We start from the raw sequence: 26428 nt of genomic DNA, 5'->3' as shown, positions 1-26428 counted from the left end.
AGGCGGGGATTTGCCTAGCAGTGATTTATAGATGGCCTGGAGCCAGTGGGTTTGACGACGAACATGTAGTGAGGACCAGCCAACAAGAGCGTACAGGTCACAGTGGTGGGTAGTGTATGGGGCTTTGGAGACAAAATGGATGGCACTGTGATAGACTACATCCAGTTTGCTGAGTAGAGTGTTGGAGGCTATTTTGTAAATGACATCGCCGAAGTCAAGGATCGGTAGGATAGTCAGTTTTACGAGGGCATGTTTGGCAGCATGAGTGAAGGAGGCTTTGTTGCGAAATAGGAAGCCGATTCTAGACTTAACTTTGGATTGGAGATTCTTAATGTGAGTCTGGAAGGAGAGTTTACAGTCTAACCAGACACCTAGGTATTTGTAGTTGTCCACATACTCTAGGTCAGACCCGTCGAGAGTGGTGATTCTAGTCGGGTGGGCGGGTGCCAGCAGCGTTCGATTGAAAAGCATGCATTTAGTTTTACTAGTGTTTAAGAGCAGTTGGAGGCTACTGAAGGAGTGTTGTATGGCATTGAAGCTTGTTTGGAGGTTTGTTAACACAGTGTCCAATGAAGGGCCAGATGTATACAAAATGGTGTCGTCTGCGTAGAGGTGGATCTGAGAGTCACCAGCAGCAAGAGCGACATCATTGATATACACGGAGAAAAGTGTCGGCCCAAGAATTGAACCCTATATACAGGAGGTCCCAGGTCATAACATGGCTATATACAGGAAGTACCAGGTAATAACATGGCTATATACAGGAAGTACCAGGTAATAACATGGCTATATACAGGGAGTACCAGGTAATACTATGGCTATATACAGGAAGTACCAGGTAATACTATGGCTATATACAGGAAGTGCCAGGTAATACCATGGCTATATACAGGGAGTGCCAGGTAATAACATGGCTATATACAGGGAGTACCAGGTAATACCATATGCTATATACAGGGAGTACCAGGTAATAACATGGCTAAATACAGGGAGTACCAGGTAATAACATGGCTAAATACAGGGAGTACCAGGTAATACTATGGCTATTTACAGGAAGTACCAGGTAATACCATGGCTATATACAGGGAGTACCAGGTAATAACATGGCTATATACAGGGAGTACCAGTACCGAGTCGATGTGCAGGGGTACGAAGTAATTGAGGTAGCTAGTGTGAAATTGCGCGTGAGTGTGTGTGTGTGTGTGTGTGGCATCATTATGCATTTGTGCGTATGCTATGTGTGTGTGAGCATATGTAGTATGTGTGTGTGTTGTGTGTGTGTTTGTGTGTCAGTGTAAGTATTTGTGTGTGTGGATAGAGTCCAGTGTGTGTGCATAGAGTCAGTGCAAGAGAGTTAGTGCAAAAAAAGAGTTAATGCAGGTAGTCCGGGTAGCCATTTGATTAGCTATTTAGCAGTCTTGTTTAGAAGTCTTATGGCTTGGGGGTAGAAGCTGTTCAGGGTCCTGTTGGATCCAGACTTAGTGCACTGGTACCACTTGCCATGTGATAGCAGAAAGAACAGTCTATGGCTTGGGTGGCTGGAGCCTTTTAAACTTTTTTGGGCCTTCCTCTGACACTGCCTGGTATAGAGGTCCTGGATGGCAGGAGCTCGGCCCCAGTGATGTACTGGGCCATACTCATCACCCTCTGTAGCGCTTGCGGTCGGGTGCCTTACAGTTGGCGTACCAAGCGGTGATGCAGCCAGTCAAGATGCTCTCAACGGTGCAGCTGTATAACTTTTTGAGGATCTGAAGGCCCATGCCAAATCTTTTAAGCCTCCTGAGGGGGAACAGGGCACATCCATTGACAAAACTGTCTGTTGTTGTTATAAAACCCATTCCTTGCATCAGTCAACAACGTTTCTCAAACACAGCTCATTGCTATCTGTTTTCTATTGTGTCTATAACAGTATGAAAAGTGTATCACGCTTCTATACACAACAGTAGTACAACAGTTCATAATGCAAAAGACTGAGGACATTTTCTCAATGCTTCAGAGCCTACACTGAAATGTCGTGGATAGGCCTTCTGTATCGTTGTGTGTCAAACCATCTGTGCTAATTAGGAAATAGGTTATTGTTAGAAATGTAGTCAATCATAATAGGCTACATAACCTACTACATGTAATCATTGCATTTTATTCAGATGATATCGGCCCTAAAGACCTAGGTGTGATGAATACAGTGGATAGTGGCTAGTGAGATGCCATGTAGCTTGGCCTTTAATAGCCATTTGACTAGAATTACCAAGTAAGAACAACTGGCTCACAGAGAGTGAATTTGTGCAATTTCTCAATCACCACATCCACCACCTCTTTGGCCCCTCCACCAATGTTTTACTTGGATACCAATGATTGACAGACACTTAACCAATCAGCGTCCTAGTCGTCCTGTGACGTAACAAGTCCCACATGGGCGGGATTATACAGAAGGTTATTACCCATGTATTTCTTCCGCTGTACGCCACGGACAGAGAAGTCATCTGGTTGTGTATTTCTATTAGTAAACGTTAAAGATCAAACGGTAATTCTGATTAATAAATATTGAATCAAGTTTGTAATGAGCGATATAGGATTAATATCTTCATTTCTCATCGTTCAGAATTTTTAACTAGCAAAGCTCTTGTTGATAAAAGTACCCGTTAATTAACGCTAGCCAGTTGTAGCTAGGTTGTGATCTCTTAGCTAGTTGTGATTTGCTAGCCAGCTAAACGTGTTGCGAACCAGCTGTAGCTTCATAGCTAGCTAGTAGGTGCTTTTAGCAACGCGGGTGTATTTACATACACTAGTGTAGCCCTTGACCATGCCCTTCCATTACATAACACATACATCATTGGACGAAGGCGTCTTCTGTAGGGGGAGTTTTGTCAGAGCCGTGAAGCTCGGCCAGAACGTTAACATGCATCGCTTGCGGCACGGTTTTGGAAGCATAAGGACCTTTCATGTCGGCGATGAATATGTCAAAAAACAAGTTTAAATTGACGCACACCTTGTTAGGGTTCCTACACGAGTTTGTTTACAGAAACCATACGGAAGAGTGGACTACCTGTGCTAATTAGCTATCTGCGTCTCCGAACACCTGTGTGTAAACCGAAGACAGACGCCACAAACGTGTTGTCACAGAAAAATACTGTCGGCTGCACTAGTGTTAAAACAGTGTGCAGCACAGTAGGTTGGCGGCACCTTAATTGGGGAGGACAGGCTCTTGGTAATTGGTGGAGTGGAATAGTATCAAATACATCAAACGTGTTGTTTGCCATTCCATTCACTCCGTTTCACCCATTATTATGAGCCGTCCTCCCCTCATCAGGCTCCACTGCAGAGTAAGTGTGTCTTTTTATGTTTGTGAAATTATTTTGATGTGATATGAAAGTACAATGATTTATGTTTGTAGAGTTGTACTGCAATTGATTTATGTTTAGATTTTTGGCTTCCAGAGGCAATTCTCCCTATAAACAGAACATGTAAGGTCCTTGGACTAAGGAACAACATTAGGCACCTTTATTTAGTCCAATATTGGGCTAACACCAGAGTTGCTTTCAATTGTATTGGAAGCACAAAAACAGTCTGTGGGAAGTTAAATACTATTCCATTTCAACTTACTGTGCTGGTGGGCAGGATGGTTGGTGATTATGACAGGGGAATTTGAAACAAAATATCTTCTCCAATGCACCTGTCCTGACCTGTTTGCAGTGTGACCCCAGGCCAAGTATATTGCTGTCAATGTAATTCAGTGTTGTGTGTACAGTACCTTATACCTTTTCTCTACTTGCAGGTATCATCATGTCCAGGGTGCCGATGGGCAAGGTGCTGCTGCGAAATGTTATTCGTCACACAGATGCCCACAACAAGGTGAGAGTGGGAGAGTTGGCTAATCTGTGTGTGTGGCTTTGTACTCTCCTGATGATAGATGTGGTCCGTTTCAGATCCAGGAGGAGTCAGAGATGTGGAAGTTGAGGGGGATGGAGAAGGGGCCGTCCACCAGCCACAGACCGATGCCACCAGCCTCAAATCCATCCAGGTCCGCTCACTGTTCGAGAATTGAAGTAGTGTAGCCTGATACATCAGCTGGTGATGGCTAGCTAACACTAATGCTATGTACCGTCTGAGACAGTGCAATGTAATTATTTGGAGTGTGTAAAACCATGTAAACACGTGCACGAGCTCAGCTAGTATGCATGCATCGCATGCATATGCTTCAGGTGATAGAAATCTGAATGCACTACTAGTGTTTTGAAAAGGTGGTTTAATGATACTTTCCAGTGGATATAGGCTATTGTCTCAAATTTCAGCTGCATAAGGACCAACCACCCAGACAACCGGTAGAATAAGTTAAAATGTCATTTTATTCAACATTCTGGCTTGTAGAGGTCCTGAGAGGAGGCTTTCCAAATAATTACATTGCATTGTCTCAGATGGTACATAGCGTTAGTGTTAGCCTGATACATCAGCCGGTGATAGCTAGCTATCTTAGGCTTGCATCCCAATTCACCACCCTTTTCCCAAAGTGTGCACTTACTTCCCGTCATGGATTTAAAAACTTTGTATTTGTGTAATCATTGGTTGGAGGCAGTTTCCACCATTGTTAGATCCATTTAAATTTTTTATTTATTACACCTTTATTTAACCAGGTAAGCCAGTTGAGAACAAGTTCTCATTTACAACTGCGACCTGGCCATGATGGGAAGTGTGCAAGTGCACGTTTTGAGAGAACGGTGGATAATCGGGATGGAGCCTTACAATAGCTTAGAAGCGTGTTAAATGGAACAGGTTGACAGACATCAGAATTAGAGTTTACCCATGTTGTCTATTCCTCAGGAGTCACATGCACTGTGATCATGTGGAGGATGGGTCTGTAGACCGACTGGGAGACCGGCTGCAGAGAAGAGAACACAGCTCTGGCCAGGACGAGAGGGAGGCACGCTACTGGACCAAGAAACTCTATGACTTCGAGGCCAATGATCCAGACAGGTGCATCCCTTTTCTATCTACAACTCTGTAGTATTATAGCCTTGTGAGTTCATAAGTTTGTGTTTGAGTTGACAAACGACGACATGCTATGAAAGGTGGATGTCATTGGTACTGTGCATGTTTCCTCTACAGATGGGGACACAGTGGTTTTAAGGAGCTATATCCAGATGAGTTTAAAAGTGACTGGTAAGACATGAACTGCATTAACATGAAATACCATGACTCATAACAGTAGTAGCTGTAGTAAGGATCTCACTATTTGCTTCAATACAATAAATGTTGCATTGTTATAATGCCTGATTTGTCGTTTCAGGGAAAGAGGCCGTGGTGATGACCAGAATGTGATTTGCAGAAAGAAAAATACTAAGTCCAGACTTAAAACAGCCAAATCAAAACATTTGAAGAAATCCTCGAAGAAGAAGAAAAAGAAGGAAGAGGAAAAGCGAAGGAGGACAGGTGAGTCAGACAGTGAGTCCAGCAGCGACAAGAGCGACGGTGTCAAACAGAAACAGAAGAGGAAAAGCAGCAAGAGCAAACATAAGAGGAAAAATAGTGAGAGAGGAAGAGAGGAGGAGAGCAGCTCGGAGGACAATGATGAGGAGAGAGGTAGAAGGAGGAAACGACAGAGGGACTCCCACAGAGACTCAGGACCAGAGTCACACAAGAAGAGGAGGAAAAACTGGAAAGCAGGAGAGGACAAATCGGAGCACAGTTCTGAGGATTGAACCTTTTTCCGTTGGCAGCGAGTAACCTGTACCCTCATACTGCCCAGCCCCTTTCAGTTGCTGAAAAGGGGTGGTGCGAAGCATTCAGTTACACCCCACTTCCACTTTAGTGTCCAATGTTTCCCACTAGATTTCTTGTGAACACGGCCATCACCATAGCTAGTTGCTAGAGATGTTTGTGATTTATCCAACGACAAGGCAACCGAGGAATTGGCTAAAGTACAAATACAACTTTTGAACAGACCTACTGGCAGGGGAAAGCATATCGCTCTTCTTCCCTTTACGACCTTCCTCTGTGTTGTACTTCTCTTTCTGTGTACTGCTGAGCACAAACCTGTGTTCTCCTCCCCTAGGGCATTCAGCAATACCTCACCTCTTCTTCTTTTACTTGTGCTGCTGCAGTGCTCAGATAGTGAGCTGACACTGCACAAATATGGACTCAAGGAAAGCCACCTAATTCCACCTCTTGACAAACTGATTGACTGTAGAACCTTGTCTCATAGTGTCCTAGCTTAGTCATTTTTTAGTCATTTAGCAGACGCTCTTATCCAGAGTGACTTACAGTTAGTGAGTTTCTGCTTTTTTATTCTGTATTTATTTTTACAACTTTTGTAATTTATGGTAGTCAGGATTTAACGGAATGTCAGGTGGGACAACATTGAAAAATAAAAAGCATATTTTGTTGTTTTTTGAAAATGTGCTCTAGTTATCACACCACACGTTTAGACATGAAGGACATATCACATGAATCTCATGTCTTGTTTTGACTACAGGATATCTACATGACTATCATTTACTATTCTTCTCAGTAGGCCTATAGCCTTTCTATTCCATGAGCTTGAGAGCATGAATTGTACTCTTCATGCATCCAATTCTACATGAAATATTGCTTCCATATGCCCCTTTGGTTGAATATGTCCATAACTGGGTATCATTTACAATAGAACATTGTAAAAATGTTGTACCGTTTCCCTCTAGTGTTCAGTTTCTACAGTACTCACTGCAGATGCAATGTGCAAGAAAATGGAATAGATCAGCACTGAATGAGAATTTGTACATTTGGAAATTTCTATTTAAACTCCTTTAAGAGACCTGCTGAAAAAGGTGCTATTGTCTAAAACTGGTTTGAGTTTCATTGTAATGTAGAGAGCAGGCCACTGCTAGAAGGTATCTTTTCAAGTTCATTCCTTTCTCCTTAATGATCATCACGCTGTACAAGGTTAATGTATTATTTAGTGAAAAGACTAGGAGGCCTACAGTGTCTATTATCCTGTATCTATTGCCCGTTGTCTCCACCTGGTGGCTCAATCAGTGTAGTAGACCCTGAGGATTTAATTACTCATGGCTTCTTCTGAATTCAACATCAGAATAAAGAATGTATTATTTTGGATTCAACATCAGAATAAATAATTTATTTGTGACAAATAAAACAACTTTTTTTTTCCGACCTGATGATTGTATACTTTCAGAACAGCTTCCTTTGAGACCCCTGAAGTCTCCCACAAGTTTGTCTCAACAGGCACAAGATATGATATATCTTAATATATGATAAGATACATGCCTTCATGCATATAGACCTTCTCACTGATCCATGTGCAAGCAGCTTTCATGACATTGATGAAAGGATCCAGGATGACCATAAGAAAAGGACACAGTGCACAACATGTACAGTTAACCCACACAAAAAATTTAATACCCTCTCATAAGGGATAAGTGGTCCAAACCATGTCATACTAAATAGGGGGAAGTGTGATGACACAGATTTTTAATGTAAAAACTTGTGACCAACACTCAAATGCTCAGTAAAAAGTTGGGACATATGACTTACTTACATAGTTATTAGTACACATACACCAATGTTTTTAATATACTTCTATATGTATTTTTTTGTTGTCTTTTTATCTAGACCAGCCAGATACAATACCGATTAATATCATACAGTCACATCAGGAACAATACCAAGTAATATCATACAGTCCAACCAGCATGGAGGAATCCACAGGTTTATCAGGTCCATCCTCTTTATACTAACATTTGAAATCGGCATGTGTATAGATCTATAATCTTTTTATTATTGTATAGACTGGTGTGATACTTGTCCTCATATCGTCGTGTCTTCGTGTGCAAAAGTCTTTGAAAGAACCCAAAGGATGATCAACATACGGAATACCTGGTTGTTCACTTTACAGTGTGATGTTTTTTTTTTTTACATTAAAAGGAAAAGTCACATTTGCCCCACCCCTTGGAAAGTCATAGAAAAAAAGCAACACTCCCCATGAAACAGGGGGAAACCATGATAGAAAGGAAGGTTTATGACTACAGCGAGCAGCATCCTCCATTCGTACATATTTTAGAATAAGGCACTGCTGCATAAAATAATGAAATGGCCGACAACTCTCTGTCGCTCTGGGAATATGACGGGAGGCAGGATGGAAGGAGACTGTGTTCTTCTCCAGCAACTCTCTGAGAGTCTGTGTGTGTATGCATGTAACTGTATTTGTTAGATGTGTAAATGTGTATGCATGAGGGTGTATGTGTCAAACTGTTGGTGTGTGTGTGTCTTTGAGAGAGCCAGAGAGGCCAGGCTGTATCTCTTACACTGTGCTCTCCAGCATCCATTCAGTGCTGCTGAAAGTGACTCTCCGGTTGGCCAGCGGCGAGGACTCCACGTTGAGCTGGTTTGTAGACTTGTGCCGCCTCGTCCGCGCTCTGCGGGGGTAACTGTGGCTCTGAAATATGGAGTAGTCTCCCCCGTCAAAGCTGAACCTGTGCCTAGTTCGTGCCAGCTCGTTATTAAACCCCATGTTGGCCAGGGCGCTCTTCTTGTCCTTGAGCCTGGGGGCCTCCTTGGTGCCGGCGTTGGGGCCTAGGAGACACAAGGACATGGTGGAGCCCGTCAGGCTGCTGTCTGTCTGTGTGTCCTCCGACGGGGGGCCAGATCCAGAGCGCTGTGCGTCCAGGCTGGTCCTCTTCACCTTGTCCGTGGGCAGGGGGGGCAGCTCCACTTCCAGGATGGCTGTGGTGGCCAGAGGGGTGTCCCACTCCTTCTTGTCACTGTCCACCTTCAGCACCAGGGCCATGCACTCCTTGGCTGCAACCGGTAGGGCTTCTCTCTGGTGGCTGTCCTCAGCAGGCTGTTTGGAGGTGGAGCGCTGGAGTCTGTGCTGGCTGCCGTTGGTCTGGGAGTGCATGCTGGAGCTGACCTTGACCTTGCTGTCCTCTGGGCAGCTGTGGGCCTTGTAGCGGATCATGAGGATGATGATAAATACCAGCACTGAGGCCACAATGATGCCGCCAATGATGATTATCATGGTGCCGCCCAGAAACTGGCTGTGGATGAAGCGGCACTGGCTGACCTCACTGGCCGTGTGGAACTGGACGCAGCCCACCACGCGCGTGGCCGTCAGAGAGGTGATGCCGTCGTCGTACACTGCCAGGACACACAGGTCATACTCACGCCCTGCCGCCAGGTCGTTGATCAGAAAGGTCTTACTGGTGGACGGGATCATTCTGCAGAAAAAAGGAAGGAATACACAGGAGTGGTGAAGGTTAGCTTTGCCAGGGCAGTATTGACTGCCCCCCTCAATTACCACCAATATACTGTATGGAACAAAAGAGTGTCAGACAGTGTCACATTGCATTCCCATTAACGGCATGCACATAAGAAGTGATAACCTGACACAAAAGTGTTTGAAAAAACACTGAAAAAAGACAGCCATGCCAACTTAGTTCAACTCCAGTTAGGCTTTAAATATCTCCCATATATTTGGGGCCCAAGTAAAGACAACAGTGCTGACACTTGACTTCTAGACAATGTTACAGGGTGACAGAGAGAAATGACTCCCCCAGCATTTTATGTATACTATGATGGCAAAGGTTAAACAGCATGGTGACAAACAAGCCATCATTATATACACTGCTCAAAATAAAAATAAAGGGAACACTTAAACAACACAATGTAACTCCAAGTCAATCACACTTCTGTGAAATCAAACTGTCCACTTAGGAAGCAACACTGATTGACAATACATTTCACATGCTGTTGTGCAAATGGAATAGACAACAGGTGGAAATTATAGGCAATTAGCAAGACACCCCCAATAAAGGACTGGTTTTGCAGGTGGTGACCACAGACCACTTCTCAGTTCCTATGCTTCCTGGCTGATGTTTTGGTCACTTTTGAATGCTGGCGGTGCTTTCATTCTAGTGGTAGCATGAGACGCAGTCTACAACCCACACAAGTGGCTCAGGTAGTGCAGCTCATCCAGGATGGCACATCAATGCGAGCTGTGGCAAGAAGGTTTGCTGTGTCTGTCAGCGTAGTGTCCAGAGCATGGAGGCGCTACCAGGAGACAGGCCAGTACATCAGGAGACGTGGAGGAGGCCGTAGGAGGGCAACAACCCAGCAGCAGGACTGCTACCTCCTTTGTGCAAGGAGGAGCAGGAGGAGCACTGCCAGAGCCCTGCAAAATGACCTCCAGCAGGCCACAAATGTGCATGTGTCTGCTCAAACGGTCAGAAACAGACTCCATGAGGGTGGTATGAGGGCCCGACGTCCACAGGTGGGGGTTGTGCTTACAGCCCAACACCGTGCAGGACGTTTGGCATTTGCCAGAGAACACCAAGATTGGCAAATTCGCCACTGGTGCCCTGTGCTCTTCACAGATGAAAGCAGGTTCACACTGAGCACATGTGACAGACGTGACAGAGTCTGGAGATGCCGTGGAGAACGTTCTGCTGCCTGCAACATCCTCCAGCATGACCGGTTTGGCGGTGGGTCAGTGATGGTGTGGGGTGGCATTTCTTTGGGGGGCCGCACAGCCCTCCATGTGCTCGCCAGAGGTAGCCTGACTGCCATTAGGTACCGAGATGAGATCCTGAGACCCCTTGTGAGACCATATGCTGGTGCGGTTGGCCCTGGCTTCCTCCTAATGCAAGACAATGCTAGACCTCATGTGGCTGGAGTGTGTCAGCAGTTCCTGCAAGAGGAAGGCATTGATGCTATGGACCGCCCGTTCCCCAGACCTGAATCCAATTGAGCACATCTGGGACATCATGTCTCGCTCCATCCACCAACGCCACGTTGCACCACAGACTGTCCAGGAGTTGGCGGATGCTTTAGTCCAGGTCTGGGAGGAGATCCCTCAGGAGACCATCCGCCACCTCATCAGGATCAGCCTGTAGTGTGGTTTTCCACTTTAATTTTGAGGGTGACTCCAAATCCAGACCTCCGTGGGTTGATAAATTTGATTTCCATTGATAATTTTTGTGTGATTTTGTTGTCAGCACATTCAACTATGTAAAGAAAAAAGTATTTAATAAGATTATTTCATTCATTCAGATCTAGGATGTGTTATTTTAGTGTTCCCTTTATTTTTTTGACCAGTGTATATATACTGTATATGTCACAACATCTACAGGGAAGGACAATGCAGGCTTCTGGCCAAATGCCAATGGTGCGAAGACAAGTTTGATGTTGTGTGAAATAAACACATTGTCAGTGAACATGAAGGAGAAAGAAATTGTCTTTAGGCCGACATCTGTGTTAATATAATTAGAAACATGGTCATTTTCCCCTCAAGGAACACTTTGATGGTTCTCACTTGTAGGTAATAATGTATCACCTAAAGACTAAACAACACAGGTCGCTGTTTAAACATGGGGGAGAACATTATACAGGAGAATAGCTAATTAAATCAGAAGCGATAAAAATAGCAAAGTCAACCAACAACAACAGCTCTAAACTTCTAATTCCTGCCCTGCTAGTGCAGTGGTGCACACGGGGTCAAATAGACACACATCAAATAGGCTTACGTACTCTCAATTCAATAAGGGTATTGGAATGAGTAATACAAAATGGCAGTGTTAGCACATACAGCATTCGGAAAGTATTCAGACCCCTTAACTTTTTCTAAGAACATTTACATTACAGCCTTATTGTGCAAATGTATTAAAAATAAAAAACGGAAATATCTTATTTACATAAGTATTCAGACCCTTTGCTATGAGACCCGAAATTGAGCTCAGGTGCATCGTATTTCTATTGATCATCCTTGAGATGTTTCTGCAACTTGATTGGAGTCCACCTGTGTTAAATTCAATTGATTGGACATGATTTGGAAAGGCACACACCTGTCTATATAAGGTCCCACAGTTGACAGTGCCTGTCAGAGCAAAAACCAAGCCATGAGGTCGAAGGAATTGTCCATAGAGCTCAGAGACAGGATTGTGTCGAGGCACAGATCTGGGGAAGGGTTCCAAAAAATGTCTGCAGCATTGAAGGTCCCCAAGAACACAGTGGCCTCCATCATTCTTAAATGGAAGAAGTTAGGAACCTTCAAGACTCTTCCTAGAGCTGGCCGCCCGGCCAAACTGAGCAATCGGGGGAGAAGGGCCTTGGTCAGGGAGGTGAACAAGAACCAGATGGTCACTCTGACAGAATTCCAGAGTTCCTCTGTGGAGATGGGAAAACCATCCAGAAGGACAGCCATCTCTGCAGCACTCCACCAATCAGGCCTTTATGGTAGAGTGGCCAGACAGAAGCCACTCCTCAGTAAAAGGTACATGACAGCCCGCTTGGAGTTTGCCAAAAGGCAGCTAAAGACTCTCAGACCAGATTCTCTGGTCTGATGAAACCAAGATTGAACTCTTTAGCCTGAATGCCAAGCTTCACGTCTGGAGGAAACCTGGCACCATCCCTATGGTGAAGCATGGTGGTGGCAGCATCATGCTGTGGGGATGTTTTTCAGCAGCAGGGACTGGGAGACTAGTCAGGATAGAGAGAAAGATGAACGGAGCAAAGTACAGAGAGATCCTTGATGAAAACCTGCTCCAGAGCGCTCAGAACCTCAGACTGTGGCAAAGGTTCATATTCCAACAGGACAACGACCCTAAGCACACAGCCAAGACAACGCAGGAGTGGCCTTTGCCACAGTTTCTGAATGTCATTGAGTGGCCCAGCCAGGGCCCGGCCTTGAACCCGATCGAACATCTCTGGAGAGACCTGAAAATAGCTGTGCAGCGACGCTCCCCATCCAAACTGACAGAGCTTGAGAGGATCTGCAGAGAAGAATGGGAGAAACTCCCCAAATACAGGTGTGCCAAGCTTGTAGCGTCATACCCAAGAAGACATGAGGCTGTAATCGCTGCCAAAGGTGCTTCTACAAAGTACTGAGTAAAGGGTCTGAATACTTATGTAAATGTGATATTTCAGTTATTATTATTATTTTTTTGTTGCAAAAATGTCTAAACCTGTTTTTGCTTTGTCAGTATGGGGTATTGTGTGTGGATTGATGAGGAAAAAATACAATTTAATCAATTTTAGAATAAGGCTATAACGTAACAAAATGTGGAAAAAGTCAAAGGGTCTGAATACTTTCCGAATGCACTGTAGCTCATTTAAGACGGACTGAAATTAATGATTTAATTCCCTGTATCAACTCTATAACCCTGGCATTAGAGTGCCCACTTTGCAATAGTCAGTTCTACAATATTCCTCATCATGAATTTATGTTGAATATAAGGAAATGGAACCTACACTAATTGAAACATAGATCTCAAGAACTGTATATAGCTATTATATTAATCTATTCTACAGCAAATCACATAGGTACATGTCACGCCCAGGTCTAGACCAGACCAGGGGCTCAACAGGGAGGCGAAGAGTGAGAGGTCGTCACGCCCTGAGCCGGATCCGCCTCCTAGGCGGAATGCCCACCGGGCCCCTACCCTGTTATGTTTATGTTGCGCGGTCGGAGTCCGCACCTTTGGGGGGGGGCGGGTACTGTCACGCCCTGACTCAGGGGACTCATATATGTTGAGTCAGGGTGCGTAGTTTCTATGTTGTGTATTTCTATGTTTTAGTTTCTATTATGTCTAGGTCTATGTTGGCCGGTGTGGTTCCCAATCAGAGGCGGCTGTCGCTCGTTGTCTCTGATTGGGGACCATACTTAGGCAGCCTATTGGCACTAGTGGGTTGTGGGATCTTGTTCCGTGTGAGGTATGTTGTTTGTCTACCTTGGACTTCACGTTTCGTTTCATTTGTTGTTTTGTCGTGGTGTTTATTCAGTATAAATAAACATGTATGCATATCACGCTGCGCCTTGGTCCGTCCCGTCTGTAAACGAGCGTGACAGAAGATCCCACCAAACGAGGACCAAGCAGCGTGTTCAGGAGCAAACGCCGGGAATTAAACAGGAGGTTACATTAGTAGATGTCCTCCTCGGTTGGGGGAGAATTACGGAGGAGGATGCCGTCCGTTACCGGAAGGCGATGAAGGAGGATGCCCAGGTAGGAGAGGAGAAACGGCACCAACAGTGCCGACGACGGAGACCCAAGAGGCAACCCCAAGAACATTTTTTGGGGGGGGGCACAAGGTGTGGACGACGAGGCAGCAGGAGGCCGTTAAAGGGCGGATCTGCAGGTTAGGAGAGGAGGCCACCATGTTACGGGGGCTATTGGTTCAGAGGGAGCAGGAGTTATTCGGTCAGAGGGAGGTGCTACAGGAGGCTAAAAGGGAGAAGGAAAGTGTAGAGGCACGGCGAGAGGAGCTGGTTAGGCAGCAGAAGGAGCGGGGGTTAATAAAGGAACCCAGTCCCGCTCCTCGCACCAAGCAAGTGGTGCGTGTCGCCAGTCCGGTCCGGCCCGTTCCTGCCCCTCGCACCAAGCCAGTGGTGCGCGTCGCCAGCCCGGCCCGGCCCGTTCCTGCCCCTCGCACCAAGCCAGTGGTGCGCGTCGCCAGCCCGGTCCGGCCCGTTCCTGCCCCTTGCACCAAGCCAGTGGTGCGCGTCGCCAGCCCGGCCCGTTCCTGCCCCTCGCACCAAGCCAGTGGTGCGCGTCGCCAGCCCGGCCCGGCCCGTTCCTGCCCCTCGCACCAAGCCAGTGGTGCGCGTCGCCAGCCCGGCCCGGCCCGTTCCTGCCCCTCGCACCAAGCCAGTGGTGCGCGTCGCCAGCCCGGTCCGGCCTGTTCCTGTCCCTCGCACCAAGCCAGTGGTGCGCGTCGCCAGCCCGGCCCGGCCTGTTCTTGCCCCTCGCACCAAACCAGTGGTGCGCGTCGCCAGCCCGGCCCGGCCTGTTCCTGCCCCTCGCACCAAGCCTGTGGTGCGCGTCGCCAGCCCGGTCCGGCCTGTTCCTGCCCCTCGCACCAAGCCAGTGGTGCGCGTCGCCAGCCCGGCCCGGCCTGTTCCTGCTCCCCGCACCAGGCCAGTGGTGCGCGTCGCCAGTCCGGTACGGCCCGTTCCTGCTCCCCACACCAAGCCAGTGGTGCGTGTGTCCAGTCCAGCACGGCCCGTGCCTGTTCCACCGGTGCCTGGTCCGGCACCGGTCAGCTGCTCCACTCCGGAGCCAGAGCAGTCCGCTCCACTGGGGTCCAGTCCAGATCCGGTCAGCGGCTCCACTCCGGAGCCAGAGCAGTCCGCTCCACCGGTGCCCAGGCCAGCTCCGGCCAGCGGCTCCAGTCCGGAGCCTGTGCAGTCCGCTCCACCGGTGCCCGGTCCAGCTCCGGTCAGCGGCTCCGGTCCAGACCCAGACGTCAGCCCCTCTCCAGGTTCGGGGTCTCCCACACCAGGGTCCAGACTGGGCCTGGCGTATCGTGGGAGGAAGGAGAGGGGAAGCAACGCGCCGAGGTCTAGACCAGACCAGGGGCGCAACAGGGAGCCGAAGAGTGAGAGGTCGTCACGCCCTGAGCCGGATCCGCCTCCTAGGCGGAATGCCCACCGGGCCCCTACCCTGTTATGTTTATGTTGCGCGGTCGGAGTCCGCACCTTTGGGGGGGGCGGGTACTGTCACGCCCTGACTCAGGGGACTCGTATATGTTGAGTCAGGGTGCGTAGTTTCTATGTTGTGTATTTCTATGTTGTAGTTTCTATTATGTCTAGGTCTATGTTGGCCGGTGTGGTTCCCAATCAGAGGCGGCTGTCGCTCGTTGTCTCTGATTGGGGACCATACTTAGGCAGCCTATTGGCACTAGTGGGTTGTGGGATCTTGTTCCGTGTGAGGTATGTTGTTTGTCTACCTTGGACGTTTCGTTTCATTTGTTGTTTTGTCGTGGTGTTTATTCAGTATAAATAAACATGTATGCATATCACGCTGCGCCTTGGTCCGTCCCGTCTGTAAACGAGCGTGACAGTACAACAACTTTCTGCAATTCACATTTGGCTATAGGCTATACGCAAAGACTTTGGTTTAAAATTCCCATTCTGGTATTAATATAATATTTATTTGTCAAATTATCAGCTATACATGTGACATTGCTATAATAATCTCTGTATTTACAATATGAAGTTTGTTTGACCCATTGTGCTTTTACTTATCAATGCGATGCAACCAAACCTATTATTACTCTATGGTTGACTACTTAATTGGTGCTAAATAGCAGCTCATCACCTTGTATGTGTTTAGTGAAATGGAGTAGACATGAGTCATTCATCAATGTAGAATAAATTACATGTTGTAATATCCATCATATTAAACAAGGTTGCCCTAATGTTCCACTGACAGTTATTCAAATGGGAGAAGCCTCCAACTGCAGCAGATAGAAAACAAGCTCATGCCCCACAATCGGACTCACGGGTGTCCTAGGCACAATGATGTCCTATTGGGATTATGGTAAGGGATGGGGTTATTGTTGGGTTGGGGTTAAGGACTAGGATGTGATAGTGCCTGCTGAAGCTGGATAATATTGAGACAAAAGGGTATATTTACTCTCTAAAGGCCAAGTCATACAGTATCTCACAAAATTGAGTACACCCCTCACATTTTTGTAAGTATTTGAGTATATCTTTTCATGTGACAACACTGAAGAAATGACACTTTGCTACAATGTAAAGTAGTGAGTGTACAGCTTGTATAACAGTGTAAATTTGCTGTCCCCTCAAAATAACTTTAATGTTAATGCCAACTTTAAACCGCTGGCAACAAAAGTGAGTACACCCCTAAGTGAAAATGTCCAAATTGGGCCCAATTAGCCATTTTCCCTCCCCGGTGTCATGTGACTCGTTAGTGTTACAAGGTCTCAGGTGTGAATGGGGAGCAGGTGTGTTAAATTTGGTGTCATTGCTCTCACACTCCCTCATACTGGTCACTGGAAGTTCAATATGGCACCTCATGGCAAAGAACTCTCTGAGGATCTGAAAAAAAAGAATTGTTGCTCTACATAAAGATGGCCTGGGCTATAAGAATATTGCCAAGACCCTGAAACTGAGCTGCAGCACGGTGGCCAAGACCATACAGCAGTTTAACAGGACAGGTTCCACTCAGAACAGGCCTCGCCATGGTCGACCAAAGAAGTTTAGTGCACGTGCTCAGCGTCATATCCAGAGGTTGTCTTTGGGAAATAGACGTATGAGTGCTGCCAGCATTGCTGCAGAGGTTGAAGGGGTGGGGGGTCAGCCTGTCAGTGCTCAGACCATACGCTGTCCCAGAAGGAAGCCTCTTCTAAAGATGATGCACAAGAAAGCCCGCAAACAGTTTGCTGAAGACAAGCAGACTAAGGACATGGATTACTGGAACCATGTCCTGTGGTCTGATGAGACCAAGATAAACTTATTTGGTTCAGATGGTGTCAAGCGTGTGTGGCGGCAACCAGGTGAGGAGTACAAAGACAAGTGTGTCTTGCCTACAGTCAAGCATGGTGGTGGGAGTGTCATGGTCTGGGGCTGCATGAGTGCTGCCGGCACTGGGGAGCTACAGTTCATTGAGGGAACCATGAATGCCAACATGTACTGTGACATACTGAAGCAGAGCATGATCCCCTCCCTTCGGAGACTGGGCCGCAGGCCAGTTTTCCAACATGATAACGACCCCAAACAAACCTCCAAGACGACCACTGCCTTGCTAAAGAAGCTGAGAGTATAGGTGATGGACCTGCTAAGCATGTCTCCAGACCTAAACCCTATTGAGCATCTGTGGGGCATCCTCAAACGGAAGGTGGAGGAGTGCAAGGTCTCTAACATCCACCAGCTCCGTGATGTCGTCATGGAGGAGTGGAAGATGACTCCAGTGGCAACCTGTGAAGCTCTGGTGAACTCCATGCCCAAGAGAGTTAAGGCCACACAAAATATTGACACTTTGGGCCCAATTTGAACATTTTCACTTAGGGGTGTACTCACTTTTGTTGCCAGCGGTTTAGACATTAATGGCTGTGTGTTGAGTTATTTTGAGGGGACAGCAAATTTACACTGTTATACAAGCTGTACACTCACTACTTTACATTGTAGCAAAGTGTCATTTCTTCAGTGTTGTCACATGAAAAGATATACTCAAATATTCACAAAAATGTGAGGGGGGTACTCACTTTTGTGAGATACTGTATGTCTTAATCGTGTAATCTTTGTTTTCCCATAGGCCTAGAGCTAACAACTGGAAATGTAAAATCATACTATTCATTTGTATCTATTAAAACCAACATATGGGCTGTTTATACACTCTTTTATCCCAAAACCATAATAAATTGTGTGCTTACTTAAATTTAGTGACATAGTTAATCATACAGCACCTATGCAGCTCTGGGAGTTATGGATGTATTATAATGGACTGTCATGCCATTCAGCAGATGGGCATTCCAGATGGCTCAGACCGTCTCCAGAGCTGGCTCAGACCGTCTCCCCCCCTCTGCCACCCCACCACCACAACCTCATCCCCACCCGCACCCCCTTTTTTTGTTGAATTGAATGTTCTTGTCTATAACTGTTCTGTACTTTGTCATGTATTTGTACGTTTTATGGGGACCCCAGGAACAGTAGCTCCTGCATGTGCAGTAGCAAATGGGGATCCTAATAAACTAAACTAAACACCCTTTCCACGAGCTCCAGTCCTCCAGCCCCAGTGCTCCCATTCCTCCAGCCCCAGCGCTCCCATTTCTCCAGCCCCAGCACTCACATTCCTCCAGCCCCAGCACTCCCAATCCTCCAGCCCCAGCGCTCCCATTCCTCCAGCCCCAGCGCTCACATTCCTCCAGCCCCAGCACTCCCACTCCTCCAGCCCCAGCACTCCCATTCCTCCAGCCCCAGCACTCCCACTCCTCCAGCCCCAGCACTCCCATTCCTCCAGCCCCAGCACTCCCATTCCTCCAGCCCCAGCACTCCCATTCCTCCAGCCCCAGCACTCCCATTCCTCCAGCCCCAGCACTCCCATTCCTCCAGCCCCAGCACTCCCACTCCTCCAGCCCCAGCACTCCCATTCCTCCAGCCCCAGCACTCCCACTCCTCCAGCCCCAGCACTCACATTCCTCCAGCCCCAGCGCTCAAATTCCTCCAGCCCCAGCGCTCACATTCTTCCAGCCCCAGCCCCCACATGGCTTACCTGTAAACCAGTGTGTCGTCTGCAGTGCTGTTGTACTGGATCTGGTACATCCTGATGCCTGGGATGTGGCGCTCGGAGGGCCAGCGAATCACAGCTGAGGAGGAGGTCAGCTCGGCCACCACCACCCTCCTGTCCTGGTGCTTGTCATGGCCCTTGGTGTCATTGCCTGACTTGGAAGAGGTGGTGATGTCAGAGAGGCCCCGATCGGCCTCGCGCATGTGGTGCAATGTGTTGTTGACGAACAGGGGCAGCGGGATCATGTTGATCTCCACGGCAGCTGTGGCAATACCTGCAGCGTTGGAGGCCACACAGTTGAAGGCACCGCTGTCCTTCAGGGTGGTGATGAGGATGTCCAAGGTACCGTTGTCATACAGGATGGTGCGGGAATTGTTGTGCACCAGCTTGCCGTCGGGGAAGCGCCAGTGGATGGCCGGGTCCGGGTCTCCCATGGCCTTGCACTTGAGGGTGACCCCCTGGCCCTCCATAACGTAGGGCTTGGTGGACAGGTTCTTGGTGATGAGCGGGGGCTCACAGATGAACTCCTCCTCCTGGATGGACCAGAAGTACTTGTCCATGAGGTGCTCCGGGGAGGCGCATGTCTCCAGGTCATCCTCCCGGGTCAGTCTGCGGAGCCACAGCAGCTCACAGTTACAGTGGAGAGGGTTCCCCCCGAAGCTCACTGCCAAGGAGGACGGGTTGGAGCTCTTGGCGTCTGACAGCACCTGGGCGTGCTGAAACAGGCTGTCCGGAGGTAGCTTCTGCAACCGGTTGGAGGTCATATCCAGCCGAACCAGCTTGGTGAGGAGCGTGAAAGTCCCAGCTCCGATGTGATCGATCAGGTTGTGATCAAGGGTGAGGGTGTTGATGTGGCTCATCCTGCCTATCTCCTCCCAGGGCAGGGTCCTCAGGTTGTTGTTGGACAGATCCAGGTCCTCGATGGTTGACACAAACTCATCAAAGGAGGTATGGGCCACGTGGTGGATCTGGTTGTTTCCCAGTATGAGGTGGCGGAGGTTGACCAGGCCTTTGAAGTGATCGCTCTTGATGACACTGAGGCGGTTGCCGTCCATGTGGAGGGCTCGTAGGGAGCGCAGGCCCAGGAAGGCGTGGGGCGTGATCTGGCTGATGGTGTTACGGGACAGGGTGAGGTGGACCAGGCTGGTCATGTTGAAAAAGTCTTTCCTGCGGATGATGGTGATAAAGTTGTCTGTAAGGCGCAGCTCCACGGTCTTGCGGTCGATGGTTGGGGGCACAAACAGCAGACCGGTCTTAGCGCAGAGCAGAGTCAGAGTGGGGGAGAGGTGCTGGCAGATGCAGCGGCCGGGGCAGTTGTAGCCCTTCACCAGCACCGCACACAGAAGTACACACAGCAGCATACACACAACCAGCCGCTCCATGGTCTGTCTGTCTGTCTGTCAGCTTCCAGATCCTGGAACAGATAGAGATAGAAAGAGAAATGGGAGAGATACATTAAAATAGGTATATTTGGGGGGTTTAAAATCATACCATTTATAATTAACATATGTTACACAAATGAAGTCATCAACCAAGATGATGGAAACTGCCAGTAGGGTACCGATCACCAGAGAGACATGTGAGACATGTCAGAGGTTGTTGATAGTGTGGTGAGATGATAGATGACTGAACTGTTGCGCCCCTGCCATCGCATTATTCCAGTAAAAAAAACACTGAATGGTCAGGCAAAACAAACACGAACTGGATAATATGCCAGCAGACTGCTGCGTCAATGTCGATCCCATCCAATTGTGAATAATTGCAGTGTCGATTTTATGTTTTATGGTTTGTGTGTTTTTCTAGCTCTGAACATCACAACAGTGTAGGGAATTAAGGGGAGAAAGGGTGCTTGTCAGCACTGCTTAAGGATTTATATGACCTTTTCATGCTCCCTTCACTCTTCATGCTTCAGAAATGTGCTGCAGAATTAGACATCAGTCTGTCAAGTAAATCATAGCAACAAAACGTGAAGGTGAAAAGTGAGATGAGAGACCTTTGTTCTAAATCCATCAGATGGAGGTATTATTAGGTGGTTCTTAGGTGTTGAGGCTGATCTTCAGATTCTCTGATCCCCATTTAGTGCTATTGATTCCAGCTCTGTGAGAACATAAGTGACAGGTGCAAAAAGAGATCCTTGGGTGTAATAACCACCAAATCCCAATGGAACCCCATTCTTTTATGACGTCTTCCATATTGCCATGCAATAGTTTTCTCTATTTTTGGCATCAATCTTTGTTGCTCATACATTTAACCCTTGATGTTTATCACAGATGGAGTCCATTTAGGGATATGATGATAACTGACTGTTCTCCATGGGTAGCCAATCATTCCTGGCTATGTGCTTTGAAAATAACAACCGTCTGCTGTCCTCTAGACTGTCAGTCTTTTGATTTATCTTTAGCTTGCCTTTCACCTTTGGATCAGATGTTCTTTATCTTTCCATTTCTTTATCGTATATATCACACATTAAGTAATTCATGTAGTCCCGTGTAGCTCAGTTGGTAGAGCATGGCGTTTGCAACGCCAGGGTTGTGGGTTTGATTCCCACGGGGGGCCAGTATGAAAATGTATGCACTCACTAACTGTAAGTCGCTCTGGATAAGAGCGTCTGCTAAAATGTAAATGAATCTTTTGATTATTGTACTGTATTGAGAAAACATATATTCAACTTTTTATTCAATGAAACTCAAGATATAGAGAGCAGAACGTGAACAATATCTACTAAGTTTGACTACAACAACCTATTGTATTCCTTTATGTATATTTCCTATATGTAAATTTACATTGAGGTCAAATCTGTTTTTCACACTCAGAGAATGTCACACCGGGGGGGTTCTTCTGTGAGAAATAATTTCAAAACTCCAGAGAGAATCCATTTATTTAGAAAAGCCCCTTTATTGCTGGCAGCACACTGTGCCTGGCTTGTGTAAATTAATTATCTCAATGTGACCCTTTTTTAGAAGCTGGGGAGGTTACATTAATAAAGTAGGTTATAGCAAAACAAATCTTATTTCATAGAACAAAAGTCTTATACAATGTGTTCTCGGTTGGGCTGAACATATGTTTCATCACTGCAAAAAATCATTTGTCTCATATACTTTTAGATAGAATATTGTTCTCCAATAATTGTGTAAGCATTCAATGGTAACTAGGCCACAGAGCTCATGGTTTCTCTGAGGACCATCTGTGCTCTAGCGTTTCCTGCCATCACCATCGCAGATACTCTATTGATCTCTCAGTATCTCCGGTGAAGAAAAAAAAAACGTTGTTGCCAAGGCAACTCCGGTGTAGAATGTAGGTCTTTGAATCGCATTAAGATGTTAAGCTGCCAGAAAAACGAGGCTTCAATCCTAATGGAGATAGGGAAGATAAGGACATTTACAAGACCTTGTATCAGCCACCCACTTCAAAACCACACTAAATGTGTCTATAGGTGAGGAGGACGCAAGGAGCATATACAACTATGTATTGGAATTCAAGTGCAAACTGAAATTAATGAATGAGTAATACACTGGTGGCAATGCTGTCTTTGTATTTGATTGAGGATCTTTCTTGTATCTGGGAAGAACTCTCAAATTATTCCGGCTCAAAATCGTATTATTGCATTATACACCAGCTATATTTCAAAACCACAAAAGAGTGCCACCCTTTTGGAGAGAGTGCAGATGAAGATGTGAGGAGCTCATTACATATTTGCTCTGAGTGGCAAAAGACAGAGTTAATAAGATTACCTAGTGGTCCAGTCTTACCTTAGCCAACCACAACAAGCCTATTCATTATCAATTAAAAGTCTAATTACGACATTAATTAATTATTCAGAACATGTCTCTTTTTTTGGGGGGGGGGTGGATCAGCTTAATATTGCAGATAGATTGTATCTTCTATCAATGTAATTGTCTGCATCACTTCCAATCCCCTGTGTTTTTTATATATATACTCCCATTTATTACTTTTCAACCCCGCCATCCTTTCCCTACTTGGAGTAAATTAGTGAACAACAATGCCCAGGCCTCTACTTCCGGTCTATACTTACTATCTACACCTTATGGACACAGTTAATTTTACAATAATTATATTATATATATATATATATATATATATATATATATATATATATATATATATATATATATATATATATTTTGGCTCCTGAACTACTTCTACTCTCAACCTCTCCGATCATTTTCATGATGTCCATCCGGTTTGCTTCTATATGCCATATCTTTCTAACTGTGCTCTTTCCCAAAAGCTCCCAACATACAACCTATATACTTATTATGGACACAGTACTCTTACATTATTAGCTATCTTTGTTATTATTTGTTGTTATTTGTTATTAGTCCCATCCTTCAACTCTATTCAATACCTCCCATCTATCTCTTAATACCATCCATATAGGATTTCTATTTGCCATATATATTTCAACCGTACTGTGATGTTTTACAAAAGTTCTGAACCTTTCTATTCTCATTGTTTCTACAGATTGTGAATTAAAAATAAACATTTTTGCTAAAAGTATTATTATATTATTGATCGATTGACTATGACTTTTCAGATCACGCAGTAATGCTATCTGCAAGGTTAGCTCCAGGTAAATATTGCAATCCTTTAGCCATTCCTGGACCTGTGTCCAAAAACAAGCTACAAATGGACAGAACCAAAACAAATGATCTAATGATTCTGTCTCTTCACAGCAAAATCTGCAGAGCTGGGAAGATTGTATCCCCCATATAAATAACATTCTATTGGTAGCAAGAATTTTATATAATAATTTAAATTGAAAGATTCTAATTTTTGAATCCGGTGTCGTTTTGCGTGTCAGTTCATAAACACTATGCCATGGGATCGGTACGTCAAAGATCTCTTCCCAACTATTTTGCAATCTATATGGGACGGCTTTCAATCCTTTGGTCCTTAAGTGAAACTGATATACTTTTTTATTTATCACAGTTTTTCTTAACCAATTATGTTCTTTAATGCAAGGCCGTCAGACAAGTTCCTTACTTTCTCCCCCTTCCACTTTCCTCTTCCACTTTTGCGGTAAGGCTGCAATTATTTGGTTGTAATTTTGGGTAGAGCAGACATATGTCCATATGTTTTTGTTAGCTGCATGTGCGACATAACTCCACCAGTCCTACCGATTATATCATTTACGAAGATTATACCTTTTTTAAACATTCTGTCAAAAAATAAAGGTTTTTTGTCAATTAGTATATTTGAATTTAACCACAATATTTGTTGCATTATTTGTTCTGTCGTTTCTGGAGGATTAAATTGAAATTGCAACCAACTTTCTATGGCTTTTAGAAATAGTGATATTTGGGAGATGATTTCCTTTTCAAATAACTGCAAATTAGTTGTTGTAATTTGAATAAAGGGAAAAAGGCCTTTCTTGAACATTGGGTGAGACAATCTTATTAATTTGCTTGAGAACCAGTTCGGATTTAAGTATAACTTTTGTATGACTGAAGCTTTTAGTGATAGGTCTAATGCTTTAATATTTAATAATTTCTGTCCTCCGAATTCATATTCATTATATAAATATGCCCTTTTAATTTTGTCTGGCTTGCCGTTCCAAATAAAATTGAATATTTTTTTCTCATATAATTTAAAAAACTGTTCGCTAGGCGTAGGCAAGACCATAAGCAAATAGGTAAACTGGGATAATACTAAAGAGTTAATCAGGGTGATTTTTCCACAAATTGACAGGTATTTTCCTTTCCATGGTAGTAAGATCTTATCTAACTTTCTATTAAAATGTATTGAAGTGAGATCATTTATTTCCTTTGGGATATATATTCCAAGTATATCCACATCACCATCATACCATTTTATTGGTAAACTACATGGTAATGTAAAAATTGTATTTTTTAGTGATCCAATACGTAATATAGTACCTTTGTCATAATTTGGTTGTAATCCAGAGCGGTTAGAAAATGTATCTGGATCCTCTATGAGGCTGTGGAGGGATTCTAGTTGTGGATTTAAAAGAAAACATGAATAATCAGCGTACAATGACACCTTTGTTTATAAGCCCTGGATTTCTAATCCTCTGATATTATTATTGGATCTGATTTTAATAGCTAACATCTCGATGGCCACAATAAATAGATATGCCGATAGTGGACAACCTTGTTTCAGTCCTCTTGACAGTTTAAAACTTTATGAGAAATAGCCATTATTTACTATTTTACACCTAGGGTTACTATACATGATTTTGACCCATTTTATAAGAGATTCTCCAAAATCTAAATGCTCCAGGCATTTATATATAAACCCCAGTCGAACTTTATCAAATGCCTTTTCGAAGTCTGCTATGAATAGCAGGCCTGGATTCCCATATTTTCCATAGTGTTCTATTGTTTCCAATACTTGCCTTATATTATCTCCAATGTATCTTCCATGTAAAAAACCTGTCTGATTAGAATGAATAATATCCGACAATACCTTTTTAATTCTATGCGCTATACATTTTGCTAGGATTTTTGCATCACAACACTGAAGTGTAAGGAGCCTCCAATTTTGTAAATGGACTGGATCTTTATATTTTCCACTTGTATCCTGTTTCAGTAATAATGAGATCAGACCTTCTTCTTGAGTGTCAGATAATCTACCATTTACATAGGAGTGGTTAAAACATGCTAATAACGGTCCTCTTAGTATATCAAAAAAGGTTTGGTATACCTCGACTGGTATGCCATCCAACCCTGGAGTTTTCCCAGACTTAAAGTCTTTAATTGCATCCAGAAGTTCCTCCTCTGTAATTTCACCTTCACATGAGTCTTTTTGTGTGGCTGTTAATTTGACATTATCAATAGAAAAAAAATCTCTACAATTAGCTTCAGTTAGAGGAGATGGAGGCGACTGAAAATAAAACATATGCTTAAAGTACTTTGTGTCTTCCTTCAAAATATAATTTGGTGAATTATGGGTGACTCCGTCAATTGTAACCAGTTTCATTAAGTTATTTTTGGTAGCATTCCTATGTTGAAGATTAAAAAAGAATTTTGTGCATTTTTCCCCATATTCCATCCAGTTTGCTTTATTTTTATAATATATTACACTTGATCTTTCTTGAATAAGTTTCTCCATTTCTTTTTGTTTTTCCTCTAATTTATTCTGAGCCTCTATGTTACAGTTTTTATTGCCATCTATCTGTTCTGTTAGACTTTCTATTTCCTTTCTTAGTATAAACTCTTTTGACCTAAATTGCTTTTGTTTTCGAGATGAGTACTGAATTGCATGGCCTCTAAAGGCACATTTAAAGGTGTCCCATACAATAAGGGGATTCGCTGTACCTATGTTATGTTGGAAAAAGTCAGTTATAAATTCCTTTGTTCTAATTATAAATAAATTATCATCCAATAGGCTTTGATTACATTTCCAATATCCTCGCCCACGTGGAAATTCAGTAAGAGTAA

The 26428-nt window shown here is 44.9% G+C and overlaps 2 protein-coding genes across 3 annotated transcripts; one reads left to right on the top strand and one right to left on the bottom strand.

Annotated features, from left to right (window-relative positions):
* Positions 1-2449: 2449 nt before the first annotated feature.
* On the top strand, positions 2450-7139 carry LOC311101319 (uncharacterized protein NKAPD1-like). Of its 2 annotated transcripts, none has more exons than XM_084142445.1 (6): positions 2450-2521; positions 3773-3849; positions 3924-4018; positions 4816-4968; positions 5101-5154; positions 5282-7139. In XM_084142445.1, exons 2-6 carry the CDS (start codon positions 3781-3783, stop codon positions 5691-5693), a joined length of 783 nt encoding a protein of 260 aa, XP_083998571.1. In that variant the 5' UTR covers positions 2450-2521; positions 3773-3780; the 3' UTR covers positions 5694-7139. The 2 variants fall into 2 exon arrangements, with proteins under 2 accessions (XP_083998571.1, XP_083998572.1); XM_084142446.1 differs by having other exon boundaries at positions 2457-3320.
* A 1148-nt stretch (positions 7140-8287) lies between these two features.
* LOC311101299 (leucine-rich repeat and fibronectin type III domain-containing protein 1-like) lies at positions 8288-20389 on the bottom strand (the record flags this gene model as incomplete). Its single annotated transcript, XM_084142427.1, has 2 exons — positions 8288-9203; positions 18993-20389. 2 exons carry the CDS (start codon positions 20387-20389, stop codon positions 8288-8290), a joined length of 2313 nt encoding a protein of 770 aa, XP_083998553.1.
* Positions 20390-26428: the final 6039 nt, after the last annotated feature.

Source organism: Coregonus lavaretus, assembly GCF_964263955.1.
Source record: "Coregonus lavaretus genome assembly, chromosome: 26".
Lineage (NCBI taxonomy): Eukaryota > Metazoa > Chordata > Actinopteri > Salmoniformes > Salmonidae > Coregonus > Coregonus lavaretus.
This window is presented reverse-complemented; position numbering and strand designations above follow the sequence as displayed.